We start from the raw sequence: 19,282 nt of genomic DNA on the forward strand, positions 1-19,282 counted from the left end.
TGACAATATCAAAACGTCAAAATTGAACTCAGATTTTTTCATGTACCTATGCCATAGGCCTATGTTTCATACTTCAGTGACCTATACAGACATTTCTAACAATTCGTGGGACATAGTGTATATGGGCTCTAGTAACGATTTCAAAATAGATGCGCAGACAACTCCATTAACGCAGTAAAAAGGTTCTATAATATTTTTTTCGATTTTATATTGAGTTAGCTAGGTACCCTTACTTGTATTCTTCGATATATTTTTTTATGTTTAAAAATAATAACGCACGTCAAAAGTTAACTTCCAACATTCATAAAAATATTCTAGAAAAGACAATTGTATACATTTTAGAAAATAGGTAGGAAAAAAGAAACAAAGAACTGTTGGATTTATTTAACAATTTCATAAGAAAAAAACATTTGCTTTTGTACGTCACAAGTTGCCGCGTTTTTCCTGTTCCAACTCTATTGATTCGAATAGAGTTTTGAAGTTACCCGCCCCGAAGCCCTGTGGAAGGTTTACAAGGTAAATTAATGCTTTGAATTTTGTGGCTTTTCACACAACTGAATAATATGTAAGGTGACTTATGTGGTGGGGGATAAGAGTAAGAAAAAGAAGAATAAGGTTCTAACCGCACGGGTGTATCAGAATATGAACGGAAAACTCATTTACTGAGTATAAATATTTGACGTTTTAGGAAATCCATTATGAACCGGCAATGTAAAGCAAAGTCTTTCATAATATATCCAGTTACCTCTTTTGAGCGTCGTCTCCCGCCCGACAACTGGGGTTTAATATTACAACATATTGCTTATGATTTGAACTATTACTTCAGATGCAAATTTGAAGGAAGGAAGTGTCAAAGTATACCCCGGTGATTGACAAATTAAAGAGCGGACGGTTAGCGTGGTATGGACATGTGATGCGTAGTCAGGAGATGCATGTGATTAGGAGATATATGGATATGGTAGAGGGGGCAAGATAGAGGAGGAAGAGGTCGACCGTAGAAGACATGGATGGAATGTGTGAATGACTATATGAGAGAGAGAGAGAGAGAGAGTAGTGAGTGACGGCTGATAGAAGAGAATGGACTAGAAAAATTCGCTGTACCGACCCCACCTAGTGGGATAAGGTGGAAACAAAGAAGAGATACTTCAGATACAAATTTAATAACAATTATTTTGTAAAAACCTGAAGGCATGATGCATACCATTATCGGTGATATTGTAAGATCTCACTGCTTGGTACCACCACCTTTCTTACTGTTTATGCCGTGAATCAGTAATGCGTTCCGGTTCGAGGGGTGGGGCAGCCGTTGTACTATAAAACTGAGGCTTAGAACCCATTTAAGTTGTTAATGTCTCCCGTAACCACCAAACACCACGTGGGCCGTGAGTTCGTCAATCCACCTAAGCCATAACAAAAAAAGAACACGATCTCACATTGTGATTCCGCCGTTGTATGACCTCTAAGAAGAGCGTGGGTCTGTCTTGAGTGTTCTTCGTGAAGATTTGCAGTAGATAACCGTCGTCGTCGTAATCTATGAGTATGTTGAGGCGTTCCAAAACATCGATACTTTCCGCCACGCGCACTTTACTTTGCTTCAAACGTTCCCGTATTAGGTTGTAGTATTTTGAAGGTATCGAGAGGAATTCTACGCCTCTCTCGCGTAGATTTTCGATCTGAAAACGTTTTGGTGTGGCATTAGAGCACTCAAAGGCGGGAACAGTCCGATTTGCTGTTTTAATACTAAAGAAATCCCACCGGTTACCGAAGCGACACAACTTATATGACTAATAAGCGATCGGCTCCGGCTCCGCTCGGGTATTTAACAAAAATTTCAACGATATATGACGTTGTTTTATTTTTTAAAATAAAAGAACACTTATTGCGGCATAACTATATTAGTTAGACATATGCTGTCGCGACACTTTTTTGTAATTAATAATGTGTTCTACAAAGTCGTAGTACATTATTTTATTCTATCGTCAATAGTTTTAGCAGGGCACGCGATGTAAATACATAATAGTTTAGGTAATTTTTTTACACCTTGGGTTACATTATTGGAGCTTTAGTAAGGATCCCTAATTTTTTTCAAAAAAGATTATAGCATATGTCACTCGGGAATAGTGTAGCTTCCAAACAGTGAAAGAATTTTTCAAATCGGTTCAGTAGTTTCGGAGCCTATTCAATACAAACAAACAAATCTTTCCTCTTTATAATATTAGTATAGATGACAGAAATTAGGTCAAAGTTATATTCCCTAACAGCTGTACCATCGCTTAAGCGGGATTACGTGTTTGCCTCGCGACAGAAATCAGCAAGCTAATGTTGTTTACAGGTGCGCGCTAATATGGTCTTACGACAGTCAATTGTAAATTTCTAGTTAATTCTAATATAATCTCTGTAATCATTTAAATTAGATACGTTTTTTATATTATTATGTCTAAGTAGTTCGAGACAAGAGACAAAACGTCACTTTTGCAAACAGATCTGACCGTTTCGACTCTGTGTGCTTAGTGAGTTTTTGAAGCTAGACTTCTTTAGGCGCGTTATGAAAAATTGATGAGAGTGAAATTTTACGATGCACAGGCACCGTGACACAAAATTAACAGAAATGAAGTTGCCCACTAAATCACTCATTAAGTTGAGGAAAAAATACTACCAACAAAACAGAAATGGAACCTCTGATAGTGGCGCATGTTGGCACGCACGCCGCCTCTGTTCACTGTGTATTTATATTTATAATATTTATCCACATGCTTTGAGTTTCTACATTTAAAACACGTGTTTTCATTTTATTTTCATTATACCAGTGCGAATTTTATATGTGCGTCTGAATTGTAATCAGAAGTGATTTAAATTGAATATTTAAATCAATACTAATTAATATTAGAAAATATTTGTGAAAAAACTGTGCTCATCAACCTTCCTAAGTGCTCCAATACAATTGAGGTTAACTATCCGTATGTATTATTTAGTAATATAAGTAAATGACAAAATTATTATTTAATATAATTCATACTAAATATTATTAAATTATTAACGTTAAATATTTATTATTAATTATTTAATATAAAAATAATAATAATAATAATAAATATAAAGTATAACTTCTTACGCGCGTACATATGTACACGCACCCTTTTTTTTAACGTTCTCTAGCGTTAAAGTTAGCTCATATTTGTATGGAACGGGATCGTTTGCCTACGTTTGCCGCTAGGGGCGCTGTTCCAACTGCAAACAAAATTGGCTTAACTTTTACGCTATCGAGAAAAAACTCGCACTAAGCACACTCGATGTCATTTGGTTGGAAATTAGTAGTCTAACTTAGATTCTTACAGCAGTAATAATGTCCTCTGTATTGATAGCGATGTGCTGAACTCCAGCTCCGCCGTGGTACTCCACGTATTCCTGTATCTGACTCTTCCTCTTCCCGGCGGCTGGCTCGTTGATCGGCACCTTGACCGTTTCCTCCCAGTTCGCCATCACAACTGACCGCAGAGCGGAATATTCTGTGCAAACTTGCTTGTCGTCAACTGACCAGAATCTAGTACAGCAAATAATTAAGCAATAAAATGAAAACTCTCCGAACGTGTAATTTATTCATTTCTTTAATTAGTCTTCTTACAATTTATTGCTTAGATGGGTGGACGAGCTCACAGCCCACCTGGTGTTGAGTGGTTACTGAAGCCCATAGACATCCACAACGTAAATTCACCACCCACCTTGAGATATAAGTTTTAAGTTCTCAGTATAGTTACAACGGCTATTCCACCCTTCAAACCGAAACGCATTACTGCTTCACGGCAGAAATAGGCAGGGTGGTGGTACCTACCCGTGCGGACTCACAAGAGGTCCTACCACTAGTAACATTTGAACAAAAACATTTATAAGGTGATAATGGTAATTTAAGTAACTTATAGCAAAAGCTGCAATGTAATGAATAGCTGTGACGAATGAGTCCTCCCGGAAGGGCGTCACGGCCCGTATATTTCTAAAAGCTATAATCATAATTACGATGACTTCAAATCTTAAGGCGAAAGGGTCATACCTGTGGAATTGGAGGCATCTTTCGTACCACGAAGCGGCTTCCTCCATTTCGTTCTCTGGCTGGTTCCCAACAATGTGATCTATAAAGTTTATTTCCACTTTGGGTCTGAAAATGAAAAAAAAAAGTATTTGAAATATAGGTATTTACGGTAAAATAGTTCCCGATATATTAAATTATCTGTTATATATTAGCATACATTTTTTTAATTGTACTGGCCAAACTATTGTAGTTTCCTACTGGAACACAACGTAATTTTTTTTTACTATGATATTACATTACTTTTTTTTTTCGTTACTACCAATATTGTTTGGTAAAAAATATAATGAATAAAATGTAATAAATAAAATTTTGTAGTCGTCGTGGCCTAAAGGATAAGACGTCCGGTGCATTCGTGTGTAGCGATGCACCGGTGTTCGAATCCCGCAGGCGGGTACCAATTTTTCTAATGAAATACATACTCAACAAATGTTCACGATTGACTTTCACGGTGAAGGAATAACATCGTGTAATAAAAATCAAACCCGCAAAATTATAATTTGCGTAATCACTGGTGGTAAGACCTCTTGGGAGTCCGCACGGGTGGGTACCACCACCCTGCCTATTTCCGTGGGGCAGCCGTTGTAACTATACTTGAGACCTTAGAACTTATATCTCGAGGTGGGTGGCGCATTTACGCTGTAGATGTCTATGGGCTCCAGTAACCACTTAACACCAGGTGGGCTGTGAGCTCGTCCACTCATCTAAGCAATAAAAAAAATATATATTATCTGAGTTTCGCAAAACGCAATAACATAACCCTAAAAGTACTTTAAGACGTGACCTATTCGATTTTATTAAGACGTACATACACAACATTTCAAATGTGGCCTAACCAGTTATCCTGCTTAATAAAATATGGTCACTCTTCAAAATTGAGGTCACTGCGACAAATATTACTTTATAACATTAATCTATCTATCTATCTATATATCTCAAAAAAATTAATTGCTGTTCGTTAGTCTCGCTAAAACTCGAGAACGGCTGAACCGATTTGGCTAATTTTGGTCTTGAATTATTTGTGGAAGTCCAGAGAAGGTTTAAAATGTAAATAAATATGAAAATGCTCGGAATTAAATAAAAATAACAATTTTGTTTTTCCTTTGATATATCCCCCATCGGACGGATTCCTTTTGTTTGTTTTAAGTTTATTTTATACAAAAGTTTAGGTATTTTATTTATCGATTGAGGCACTACGAAGTCTGCCGGGTCAGCTAGTGTTACATAAAAAAGAAAATAGTTCAAAACTTACAAATATTTGCTGATCGGATCTTTCTCTAATAGTTGGTATCCCGGCAAAAATGGTCCGGTATATTTAGAACGATCGACTAGAGTGTGAGTATTACTGCCGTACTGAAAATTGGAAACAGTGTTGGTTTTATATTAGTAGATCGAAAGTCTGATAGTATGTATGAATCTATGTATTTATTTTGGCAATGTAATTATAACCTAGTGTTTATTTTTACTCATGTCTATACTATAATTAATATTATAAAGAGGAAAGATTTGTTTGTTTGTTTGTATTGAATAGGCCCCGAAACTGCTGTACTGATTTGAAAAATTCTTTCACTGTTTGGAAGCTACACTATTCTCGAGTGACATAGGCTATATTCTTTTTTGAAAAAAATTAGGGATCCTTACGAAAACTCCAATAATGTTACGAAAATTAGACACATAATAATATACATATAATAAAAAAAAATGATAAAAACAAATACATATTATTTAAATGAAAATAAAAGTTCATTAAAATGATACCTAATTATTATTCAAACTACCTTTATAATTTTCTATTTTTAGAAACCTGACGCAAATTTAAGGGTTAATGTGTGTGTATTATAATAATTGTTTATTTTGAAATATTTGTTAAAGCCCCGATCGAAGCCGGAGCGGGCCGCTAGTCTACTATAGTTCTTTTATTATCGCCATATATTAACTTAATCACAGCTACGCACTTCTTGTGTGTTTCACTTCATCAACGAGGGTTGACTGGAAGACAATGCCTTAAGCGTTAAGTTCGCCTTTGTAGAATATTTTTTTGCAATAAAGAAATTTCAATCAATCAATCAATAATCCGTGGAGGCTTTATTGTCAATTGGTATAAGGCTTCCCAAAGAATGTTCGGGTGATTTTGTCACGTACCTATTTGGTTAGGACGGTTAGTCTGGTCGACGATATACGGAGGCTTCATTCTCATTTGGTATCATAAAGTTTCTCAAAGTTGATCAGGATGTGTCTTAAATATTAAGTGTTTTTATCTTTTTGTGACGTGTGTCTTTCCGGCACCCACGTCAGAGGAGAAAATCCTAATTTGAAGCATTTGGATGACGATTTTTAAATTGAGGTTATTATTAACTTGTTGGAAATTGTTTCGAAAACTAATGAATTCGGAGCTGTTTAAGTTATTCTATATTTTGAACGGTTGACACTGAAAAAGTAATTTTAACTATTTCTACGGTTAGCGAAAACCAAAGACAATAATACCATACCATATACCACTGGTAGTAGGACCTCTTGTGAGTGCGCACGGGTAGGTACCACCGCCCTGCCTATTTCTGCCGTGAAGCAGTAATACGTTTCGGTTTGAAGGGTGGGGCAGCCGTTGTAACTATACTGAGACCTTAGAACTTATATCTCAAGGTGGGTGGCGCATTTACGTCATAGATGTCTATGGGCTCCAGTAACCACTTAACACCAAGTGAGCTGTGAGCTCGTCCACTCATATAAGCAATAAATAAAAAAATAATATTACGAATTGTAAACTCAATCATTAATTCATATAAAACAAAATGATTGCATGTTAATGATTATGGTAAATAATATTTTAAATGTCAACATCGTACGACTTAGCATTCCTTAGTTATTTTAAAGTAAACAAAGTTTTGCATATTGCCAACATAAATGATATGGCAGCAAACCGTCACAGTATTCAAATGACATACATTTTAATGTCTCGCTTAGAGTATTGGCCTTGGAATATTGATGATACGGATTCATGTATCTCTCTTTTAATGTGGATAAATTACCGAATCGTTTTAAACTTAACGTACCTATGTAATATTACATATTATTTCATGGAGGAATTTCTATGCTATACCCGGGATTAGGGCCCGTTGCAAAGGCCAAAATATCGGGAATTCGTTAAACGTGAAAGTCGTGGCGAGAACCCGATAAAAATAGTGTATGTTATGGTACATTTTCTATAGAAATACTTTACATAAAATGCTAATTGTTTTTCGTCGTACGTAGGTTGGATTCAGTATTAGTGCAGAGGAAGATGGCGAACTATCATCCAGAGAAGAATAATGAGAGGAGATGATCACGACACTCGAACATAAGGAATGCGGCTCAGGGAGGAGGTTGGTTGCAGAAAGCGTTCATAAGCCCAATTACTTACTAACTTATTTAATTTACTGGTGGTAGGACATCTTGTGAGTCCGCACGGGTAGGTACCACTGCCCTGTCTATTTCTGCATATAAGCAGTAATGTGTTTCGGTTTGAAGGGTGGGGCGGCCGCTGTAACTATACTTGAGACCTTAGAACTTATGTCTCAAGGTGTGTGGCGCATTTACGTTGTAGATGTCTATTTGCTCCGGTAACCACTTAACACCAGATAGGCCGAGAGCTCGTCCATAAAAAAACAAATTGTTGCCACATGTGCCTCAAGACATAACAGTGATCTATCTTACCGTTTTCAACGTAGCCATTCTGACAACGCCGTATTGATCTTTTTCTTCCCACAGATCCTTGACGACCTTCGCTCCCTGTTTCCTTGCATACTCCAATATGTAGTCCAAGTTTTCCACTTGGAAGGCTACGTCTTTCACGAAGTCACCATGAATTGCCACTTCGTTTACGAATTCTGTTTCCACAGGCTCATATTGCGCTTGAAACACGAAGATTATCTACAAAGATGATAAAAAATTTAATGATTTATTTATTTATTCGGATTACTGTACCCTGAGCTTTGAATTAAAGTCGCTATGTGAAAACGTACGCTTAGATAATTTTCTTTGTTGTATTGGTTGAAAAAAAAACATTGGATTGTATGAATTTAAGAAGATATGGGAAGAAATCCGTATGGAATGTTTTTTTAAGACCTATTAAGAGTACTTTTTAGGACGTAGAAATTGCAGTTTCATGAGACGGAGACAGGAGACTTCGCAATAGTTCAAAGGAAGCTCCTTCGCGAATCTACCACCGGATAGGAATAGCTGAGAAGATTCGGCGGGGGACTCAGCGGATTATCATTCTTCGACGTGTACGGTGGCCTGTGCTTTGGCCGGTGATAGCATTAAGATTAATACCATCTAGCAGAACCGAGAGTGGATCATTTGGACGTGGCTGGGACCTACATAAGCCTGATCAGGAATGTACTTAGTGGTGGCCACGGTAAGGGGCTTATACGTTCCACTAATCAGTTAATCATGGGACTGAGAGCACAGAAATACCGATTACTGTTAAACTAATGACATTAACAATCATACAATGGTTAAAAAAAACTGGAATGGAGACCTCGTATTGGACGTCGTAACGTGGGCAGACAGCCAACGAGGTGGACTAGTGACCTGGTCAAAGTGGTTGGTAGGGGCTGGATGCGAAAGGCAAGAGACCAAAAAGAATGGGATGCTTTTGAAGAGACCTACATTCGGCATTGGGTGGACATAGGTTGAAAACCACTAAAATGTGTCACCACATTTTATTATCATTCCCATTCGCTTGAACAACTACGTTGTTTTATTTATTTTCTTTGAATGCAGATCAACGGATAGTAATGACAGGGCCTCAGCTGGGCGCCTGCTTGCCACTTCAGACTCTTTTAGAATCTCGTTTGAAAAGGGACATAGCGTAGCGTTTAGGAATCATCGCGCACAAGAATTAATGTCAGACCTGGATGGGGCGTGACAAAAACTCTGGAATGTAAATGACCGCTGTACTTCGAAGTAGTATGAATGAGCTTCTAACGGCAAATTGTGTCACGGTAAGAAGATGCAGAGATCCGCTTATGAACTCATAATACAAAGCGAAACGGACTTTCTCCGCGTCTTCCAAGGATTCACATCGGTATTCATAAATTCATATTTAAAATTAAATAAATAAAAAATATCTCTTTTTTTTTTCATTTGTTTTTCAAGAGCCAAGAATTTAGACAGTTAGTTACCTTATTCATTCTGACGGCATGAGACGAAATCTGTCTAGAACCCGTCTCCAGACCGCTGTAAGCCAATGGCTCGAAGCCAAACCTCGTCACGTAGTAACTGGCCGCCTAGAACCAGTTTATTTACATATAATTAACACTTTTTCGCATTAGGGGCCTTAAGTTAAAACTAAACCGAATAATTTACATAAAATAAGAATTAATTCTTAAAGTACTCACTTGTTTGGCGTTCGAAACCCAAAACGTGACGTGGTCAAAAGCCAAGAAACGACCATCGTCCGGCTTTCTGCCCTTGTCCGTGTAAGTCGTCTGTAATAGAACACACATACATTTACACCAATTGGACAATAAAAAGATAGGATAAACAATCTATACTGTATTATAATCTACACTACTAGGTATACTATAATCCATATTTTAGATGTAAAAATTTGTATACATATTTGTTAAAAATCACGTAAAAATGACTGAAGGGATTTGGATAAAACTTCGCACGGTTATTGATTATACAATATGGGGGATCTGGTAACTTTTTATGATGGAAAATCTCATGACCCGGACAACGCCGGGTAAATTTTCTATATATTTAGTAAGTACGACATCGTGTTGGTTGGTTCATATTTTATGTACCAACAGATCTTCGAATCATTTTTCTTTTATGATTGAAGGATTACTGGTGGCCCTGAGGCCATTTGAGTTGCACCGGGGCGAGCAAAGGCTCAGCCAGGAGCGGCGGGATTAGCTAACTGCTGCCCGAGCGCCTCGGAAGGAGACCTAACAACTCGAAAGCAGCTGTTACGCGAATGAATCTACTACTAGATCGGAATCGCGACCCGCTGAGAAGATCCGGCGAGAAACTCAGCAGGCTGATTCATGGGTTAGGCACGGTTGAAGTGTATGCGCTTAAGAGTGACACGAGCAATTCTTTGTCCCGGGAAAGTACCACCTGTATCACTTTTTTCAACTACAAGTTTCATGTGAGTAAGCCGCGCAGCATTAATGTTCTATCATAATAAATTAATTAATATAATTTAAATTTTATGCTATTTCACAATGACACACATGCAAGATAAAGTATTTGAAAAAGAAAAGTACTTATCAGACTTATTAGATGAGGCCAATAAAATTACTAACAAAATATTTAGTTACGTAATGTGTAGTAGGCTTTATACATAATCCACAAAATATAGACAAACTGTACTACTAACTTCTAAGATGGTAAGTTTTTTCGTTTTAGAAATAGGCGAGGCAGTGGTACCAGTACTTACCTGTGCGAGCCCACAAAACTCACTACTTTTCAGGTATAAGACATAATCATATAAAATAAAATATGATTACCTATAGCTTTCAAACGAGAAATTCAAATACACTAGAGGTCCCGCAGTAATCGAAATTCGACTATAATTAATTTTATACTTCTATAATTACAAATTTCGCCACTATAAAAAATGTTAACAAAAACAAACAATATTTAATCTATTCTCAATTTGACAACAGACGCCAAGAACAAAAGTTTGACAATAAATAGAATGCATGCGTGTGTGCGTCAAATACATGGTATGTAATGTGCGTAATGTTTTCTTTATTGATTTAATGTATATTTTATGCATTATTTTAAAAAAAATATTAGCATTGTGCACTTCTTCTCTATATTCTCTAAAAGTGAGCAAAATTTCATACTCCGTCCGCGCAATTTTCGTAACAAGGGATACAAAGTTTTTGCTTCACGTATTAATTTGTAGATAATTTGTTTCCGAAGTCAACGTAAAAAATATTGTACTGTCATCGGTTTTGGATTCGTGTGCATATTTTCAAATTGATCGCACGTCTGGAGGTTATCGAAAACTAATTTTGAAAGATCCTATCTAATTAAGTTAAATAAATTATTATTTACGATTTGAATTTGGATTCTAAGTAACATTGCGATTGAACAAAGCAAGCAAGGAGTCGACGAACACGACTGTCTCCTGTAAGAGATAAGTCTATGGTGCATCTTTTCATCTGTGGGCTTGCTTAGTGCGAATTTTCTAACGTTCTCGATAGCGTAAAAGTTAGCTCATATTTGTATGGAACGGGATCGTTTGCCTACGTTTGCCGCTAGGGGCGCTGTTCCAACTGCACACAAAATTGGGTTAACTTTTACTAAGTTAACTTTTACGCTATCGGGAACGTTAAAAAACTCGCACTAAGCACACTGAGCACTCATTGAGGCGATTGGCACCTTTAAGTAGTCTCAAGGTCAACGAAAGTGTGAATATTGGAATGTTGTGATATCTATGGTTACTTAACAGCAAATCTTCCGTGAGCCCCATCTGCCTAACTAATCTACGAAATCAAAGACCTAAACAAATATTTTTTAATTATTTTAATTTAATAATTTTTCTTTATTAACTCACCATTTTGTATTAAGAATTCGATTAACGTTACACGTGCGAGTCTCTTGTCTGCACTGAAACGTTGGTAGTCAAGTAAGGTTTTATATTAAAACCAGAATAGTGAATTCAATAAAGTTTACAAATAAGAAAACAAGGCAGAGGTAAAGGCTTGTGCACATTTGAACGTTGTCAATAGGACGTCTCGGCTATTGACGTTTGTGGATTAAGGTTTTTTTTGTAATGATAAGCCATTTTAGGCATTTCAAAAAAAAATTGAATTAGATTAAAACACTAATCTAAATGTCGAATAAATTGTTAGTTTATTTTATTTATCTTATAGTGGTGCATTATCTATGGCTATACCTACCTGAAACAACATGTATGAACAGTTTGCATATTATTATGTACATTCTCGTATTTATGCTGTATGATTATTCATGTTTATGATCATTTGTCTTGTATATTTTATGTGTTTTATATTGTATTTCGTATTAATGTAAGTTTTTCGCCTATAATTGCAATGTACTAATCAAATATTAAACAAAACCAAATCGCGATCAGTAATACTAATTACAAACTGCAAAAGAAAATATGTTCAAAAAGGCAGGCGGGAAGAAGTTAATCGTTCAATTGATGGTATGTGTATGGCTGTAGATGTTTAAAGTACACACAGGATTTTTTTTAGTTCAAACTTATTAACTATTGGGTTATAAACGAAAGAAATAAGTTGCATTTTCCATATTATGGGATACGATGAATCGATTTTTTTGATTTTTTGAGGACGCCATTTTGAAATATCTTAAGTTACTCCCAGAACTGAGACAAATATATATATATTATGGTAATAATACCCCTGCAATCTTGAAATTAATTAAAGGTTTTAAGCTGTAAAATACGCCAAATATTTTTAAGATTAAGTAATTAATGTCTATGTCATCAGCGTGTAAAATCAATTGGTTTTCGACATACTATATGAATAGTTTATGGAGGGAAACTGATTGACAGTGCCGCCGGTACCACTTTATTTTGTCAATTTAGTCAATTTATTCGTAGATTTAGTTAGTAGTTAGTTTTTAATACTTTATAAGAGACGAGGTTATAGTCCATTCGGTGTTATTTGATTATTGGATTTAGTAGATATTACAAAGTAAATGAATCCCGTTAACTAAGGAATATAATCGATGTCTCTTGCTTTGATCTCAGTCGAGAAGTGCTTGGATATAAAATAGTCCAACACTATACAATTTTATGGCAACATCGCGCAACTGTTACGCGCCAAAAATTAAAAAATCTACTCGTGTGGACTTTAAATTTTCTCTACCTCCTTTTTATAATGGGGACGGTTGATTCAAAACCATTGGCCTATTTTTCAGTGTTTTTCAGTTAAAATTCACATGAAATATGCAGTAAACCTTCAAATAAAAAGTATAGTGTTTATCAATATCGCTACGCAGTTAACAAATTAACCTTGTTAACTTTACTAAAAATTTTAACATGTTTTATCTTGTAAAGTAGGTAATGTCGCTCGCGACGTATATTCAGTACGTTTATATAAAGGGCGCGTGTATAACACGCAACTCTAAATTTAGTTTAAAAATCTTGGTCAACGAACTGAGAAATGTTGATCAGACGACTTACTGGTGGTAGGACCTCTTGTGAGTCCGTGCGGGTAGGTACCACCGCCTTGCCTATTTCTGCCGTAAAGCAGTAATGCGTTTCGGTTTGTAGGGTAGGGCAGCCGTTGTAACTATACTGAGATCTTAGAACTTATATCTCAAGGTGGGTGGCGCATTTACGTTGTAGATATCTATGAGCTCCAGTAAACACTTAACACTAGGTGGGCTGTGAGCTCGTTCATCCATCTAAGCTATAAATAAAAAAAATAAAAAAGTGAATCCTAGATGTTTTTAGCGTTTAGGCGCCCAAGACAAAGACCTTATACTGCACGGTGGTCTGCGCACAAGCTGTTATTATGACGGTAATTCTAGCGCTCGGAACATTAAACAAGCTACCGATACGAGATCCAACTACTGATACTAAGAGATGACGAAAATAAGTTTTAAAAATTCACTTTCATCTCGGGAGTAATGATTTACATGGTTTGGAGGATAACAACGAAGCTAAGACCGAGCGGATGGAACTGGTCAATGGACCGACAATAACAATGTTGTTCTCGGAATTTTAACGGTAGTCAGCGGCGTGGCTTTGCCCCTGGCATCGCTGACGTTTATGGGCTATGGTAATTGGTAACCACTCACCTTCAGGTGGGCCGTATGCTTGTCTACATACAAGGGTAATAATTTTTTTTTATATACGTATATGTAAACTATATTGAAAATGTCGTTAGCGCGACTCAATCATCTGTCAAATATCTTGTGTTCTTTTTTTAATTTTTTTTTTATTGCTTAGATGGGTGGACGAGCTCATTGTCCACCTAATTGTTAAATGGTTACTGTAGCCCATAGACATCTACAGCGCAAATGCACCACCCACCTTGAAATATAAGTTCTGAGGTCTCAGTATAGCTACAACGGCTGCTCCACCCTTCAAAACGAAACGCATTACTGCTTCACGGCAGAAATAGGCAGAGTGGTGGTACCTACCCGTGCGGACTCACAAGAGGTCCTACCACCAGTAAATCTACGATATATCTACCGCTACAACATTAATGTTACCTACAAATCAATTACAGAATAAAAGTCACTTTAGATATTTTCGGAACCGGTGGTGGGCATATTGTATTCTATCTGTGTCTGTCAAGCGCTTTTATAGTTCCTCAAGTAGAAATCAGGCAGCTAATACTCCTCCGTGCATCGTGTTCCTCAGTGCTGAGGACCGTGACCTTTACGGAATACATACGTAAAGGCTTTCTTGGTAACACTGAACATTTGGCAGCTAATACACAGATCATAAATGAACTAATTCTCCACTCCGCTCTATCGAAACTCTATCTCGAATCAAAGATTGATCCCAATGTGCACGTCGCCTCACAAACAATATGCTAATCAGATCGATATCGAGAACTGGACCTGGTGTATTAACTCGGCACAGAAACGGGGTAGCGTAGCACTTCATCGTCAATAAAGCTATATAAAATATAATTATCATTTTTTGTCTTAATCGAAAAACATTGATTTTGTAAAGTTAAATAATACATGTAAACTTTTTTCTCTTTCTACACGTCGGTTGCCTAAGAGGCTATTTAAAAAAAAATTATATATATATATATATATATATATATATATTACATTGTGTATTAATTGTATGTATATTTACGGTGGGGCAGCCGTTGTTACTATACTGAGATCATGGAACTTATATCTCAAGGTGGGTGGCGCATTTACGTTGTAGATGTCTATGGGCTCCAGTAACCACTTAACACCAGGTGGGCTGTGAGCTCGTCCATTCATCTAAGCTATAAAAAAAATGTATGTGTACATATATGTATGTATATGTATATATATTTCACTGGATTGGTACACTGCGCGTAGCTCGTTTCCAAAATATGATTCTTGTCCACCTGATGGTTGTCTGGAAGAGATCGCTCTCAGCGATAGACCGACAATTGTACTTTTTTTATTTAATGTATCGCAGTGTTTATTTGTTTTTTGGTGTACAATAAAGAATATTCTCTCTCTCTCCCTCTCTATTCCAAGTAGGTACGTCTGAACGGGTGGGTGAGCTCACGGGCTCAACCTGAGTGAATTTGCTAACACTAGCCCTAGCAAGAGGAGTGTGTCGTAAAATGTACCACCGGATCGGAATCGCGACAAATTGAGAAGATCCGGCTAGAAACTCAGTGGGCTATGTAAACATGTATGTGACTTGAGCTTTTTTATAACTAAAAAGTCGAAGTCGAAAAAGCTTTTAAGGGAGTTTTAGCGCAATTTAGTTGACAACGTCATAGTTTAAATGGATCTTCTCTCTCGCACGAAATTCATGTTAGATTTAGAGAAAATCAGGTTTTTTAGATCTAGATCTCGGTTTTACTCGGACTGTTGATTCACCCAATTCCGGTGCAACAGTTGGCGTCAAAATGTCATTTTGACATTTTACTGTCGAAAAGTTAATTGATGTTAGTGTTTACCCGTAGATGCACAACGCGATTTCTAATTTCTCTAAAAAGACACAGAGTATAAATTGCAAACCAGAAAATATGATGTCTTCGCGGCAGGAATAAACAAGTTGATATGCTCAACTCTACAGTAATATATCCTTCTTCAGCTTTAAAGAATTAACGCAGAGTGTAGGTCTATGAATTTGTACCTATTACATAATGGAGTATACGCTTTCAATTATTTCTGGCGGCTCTGGTTAAATCATTCGTCCATGTAATCTGATGGCTGGCTACATTCCTACGTCTATTTTGAGCCGCTCTAGTATCCTTGATCCCCATCTATGGGCATTCCTGTGATGTGTTCTATCCTTGCATATATTGTATCAATAACTGTTGCATATATTGTATCAATAACTGTTATATATATTGTATCAATAACTGTTGCATATATCGTATCAATAATTTTAGTTTCATTCCAGCCGACCGTCTCTTCCCCACGTCGCGTCATTCGCGATACCGACCCGACGAGAGCAAGTCGCGTAAACAACCTTTAGAAAAGGTTATGTAACCAACATTTATTTATTGCGTTTCGAGAATTTTCCATGGTTTTTTATTGTTGTTCTAGCTTACTTTGGTTTTTTCGGTTCTTATTATTTTCATTGCTTGTTCAATGTGGAGAGTAGCCATTATTGCAGTTAAAAATAAAAAAATGAGTAATTTTAGTTACATGACGGCTCTGTGACCGGTCTAATAGTATGTGGTCACCGGCGCTCACAGACCTCAGCAATGCTCATGGATATCAGGGTTACAGGGAAGCCTCTGTCTACCAGGAAAACGGTATTTACGCCTAACTTTCCCAGAATATATAAATACATATAAATATTTTGTCGATAATGTTGTAATATTAGTTTCAAAACACAATTTAATTTTAACTTTAGGTAACTATTATATAAATGGCGTTACTTAAATCCGTTTTGGACTTTTTATCTGGATATTCATACGTAATCTTTTTTAACATTGTTTAGTTAATTTTACCCGAAACTCACTCGGTGCTAAGTGATAACCGGAGTCCATAGACATCGTGTAGTCTATATCACTGTCCATACAGTGACATGAGCTCGAAGTCTCGAAGCAAAGTCTATTTGAACACAGCCCGGGCAATGTCAAAGAAGCTGCATCGCTAAATAATATTTACAACATAAAGTCATAAACAGAAAAACAACAATATCACGTAATTTGCATTCCCATTTATTTTTCCACGTGTAAATCAACATCAATAAGGAAAATTATGTTACTAATGTTTTTGCGTTGAAACTAGATTTTTTTATATGTAGTTACTAGTGGTCCCGCAGTAGTCGAAATTCGACTTTAATTCATTGAAATTATAACTTTGAACATTATTATGGTTCTGTTGTCAAAGACTATTATACTTCTATAATCACAGATTTCGCCAAGACTACACTATAGACCTATAATATTAAAGATTGACAATATTAACCTATTGTCAATTTGACCGCAGACCTTAAGCAATAACAAAAGTTTGACAATAAACAAAGAATATATATATTTATGGGTGCGTGTCAAATAAATGGTAGTGTGTGTAATGTTTTCTTTATTGATTTAATGTATTTTTTAAGCATTATTTTTTTTAAAATTTGCATTGTGCACTTCTTCTCTATGTTCTCTATAAGTGTGGAAAATTTCATAGTCCTCCGTCCGCGCAATTTTCGTAAAAAGGGATACAAAGTTTTTTAGCCAGAGAGCCCGTGGGATCTACCTGTATGTATTTGACCAGACCTGAATTTTCGTACATTGAGACCCCTATACCTACCATGCATGAGGTGGGGACTCACTAAGCTCAAAGTGGTCGACGCGCCGAGCGCTCAGGTAGGACAGGTACCGATTTTGACGGATTTTAAATCCATCTGACCACGTCTGCCGTTTTGAAATTTTGAAAATATATGATTATTATTATCGGAAAATAAGAATGGCAGACCATTATCGCGCATTTTACTTTGTGGCAGACCACTTTGAAAATGCTAAAAAAATAAAATTTTGAAAGTAATTGACCAGATCTGCCATTGATATAATAATATATGCTGTTTATTATAGTCTTAAAAACTTATATTGATCACGGCAGACCTCTACATTGCGTACACACATCAACATATAATAAAATCTGAGCTACTACCTGGCCAGATGTATATTATGTTTTCCGTTCACTGTTTTAGAGGAATATAATTTACTTGCGATTTACTTTAGCAATGGATTTACCGAAATTAATATTATTTTATATTATATATACTAAACTTCATTAGTTAGACAATTAAGAAGTGAATTTTTTATGGAATAATTATAAATAATACGGTACAATGCTGATCAAAAAATAATTCAATTCCTCATTTTTATTTCGTCAAGACAAAATTTAAAAGTGTTAAATCAGTTAAAAAAATATATCATGCATGCATTACATATTATATATATCAATCTTCATTCATCATCATCATCATCGGAGTCATCTTTATCGTTAGGCGACTCGTCTTCATCAACCATTGAATCGAATACTGCAAAAATAAAACATAAATTGTAAAATGAACGTAAATTCATCTAAACATGTTCGAGAAAGAATTGTTATCAACTTACCGGGAACATTGGTGATTAAGTCACTCACAAAATATGGAAATTGGTCACCTTCGAACCCTTTGAAGGCATATATGTTGTCCTGCTCAATCCAACCATACTCCAATGGGTCTAAAGTTGTGAGTTGCTTTTTGTAAGCATTTCTCCAAATAGAAGAAATATAGTGGGCCCTCAAAAGTTGTTGATAAAGCTCACTCTTATGCGGTGGTATTGAGCTTGCCTCAAATTTTAGATTTTTTTTTCTATAATTTTCATTGATGTCTGAATCTTTATAGTTGCTAACGAATAGCTGGAACCTTCTATCATCTACATCACTAGATTTTTTGGCATTGTATAGCTGGCAAGTTAAATGTTAAATGATAAAAATGAGGAATTGAATTATTTTTTGATCAGCATTGTACCGTATTATTTATAATTATTCCATAAAAAATTCACTTCTTAATTGTCTAACTAATGAAGTTTAGTATATATAATATAAAAAAATATTAATTTCGGTAAATACATTGCTAAAGTAAATCGCAAGTAAATTATATTCCTCTAAAACAGTGAACGGAAAACATAATATACATCTGGCCGGGTAGTAGCTCAGATTTTATTATATGTTGATGTGTGTACGCAATGTAGAGGTCTGCCGTGATCAATATAAGTTTTTAAGACTATAATAAACAGCATATATTATTATATCAATGGCAGATCTGGTCAATTACTTTCAAAATTTTATTTTTTTAGCATTTTCAAAGTGGTCTGCCACAAAGTAAAATGCGCGATAATGGTCTGCCATTCTTATTTTCCGATAATAATAATCATAAATTTTCAAAATTTCAAAACGGCAGACGTGGTCAAATGGATTTAAAATCCGTCAAAATCGGTACCTGTCCTACCTGAGCGCTCGGCGCGTCGACCACTTTGAGCTTAGTGAGTCCCCACCTCATGCATGGTAGGTATAGGGGTCTCAATGTACGAAAATTCA

At 36.1% G+C, this 19,282-nt stretch overlaps 1 protein-coding gene across 1 annotated transcript; it reads right to left on the reverse strand.

Moving 5' to 3' along the window:
* Positions 1 to 365: 365 nt before the first annotated feature.
* LOC101746796 (4-hydroxyphenylpyruvate dioxygenase) lies at positions 366 to 11,787 on the reverse strand. Its single transcript, XM_012688655.4, has 9 exons — positions 11,637 to 11,787; positions 9,460 to 9,549; positions 9,244 to 9,348; positions 7,772 to 7,987; positions 5,334 to 5,434; positions 4,046 to 4,150; positions 3,334 to 3,541; positions 1,434 to 1,673; positions 366 to 498 (listed from the first exon to the last, which is right to left on the reverse strand). The coding sequence occupies exons 1-9, from the start codon at positions 11,637 to 11,639 to the stop codon at positions 424 to 426; spliced, it is 1,143 nt and encodes a 380-aa protein (XP_012544109.2). The 5' UTR covers positions 11,640 to 11,787; the 3' UTR covers positions 366 to 423.
* Between the last annotated feature and the right edge of the window lie 7,495 nt (positions 11,788 to 19,282).

The sequence above is a fragment of the Bombyx mori genome, chromosome 8, assembly GCF_030269925.1.
Source record: "Bombyx mori chromosome 8, ASM3026992v2".
Classification (NCBI taxonomy): domain Eukaryota; kingdom Metazoa; phylum Arthropoda; class Insecta; order Lepidoptera; family Bombycidae; genus Bombyx; species Bombyx mori.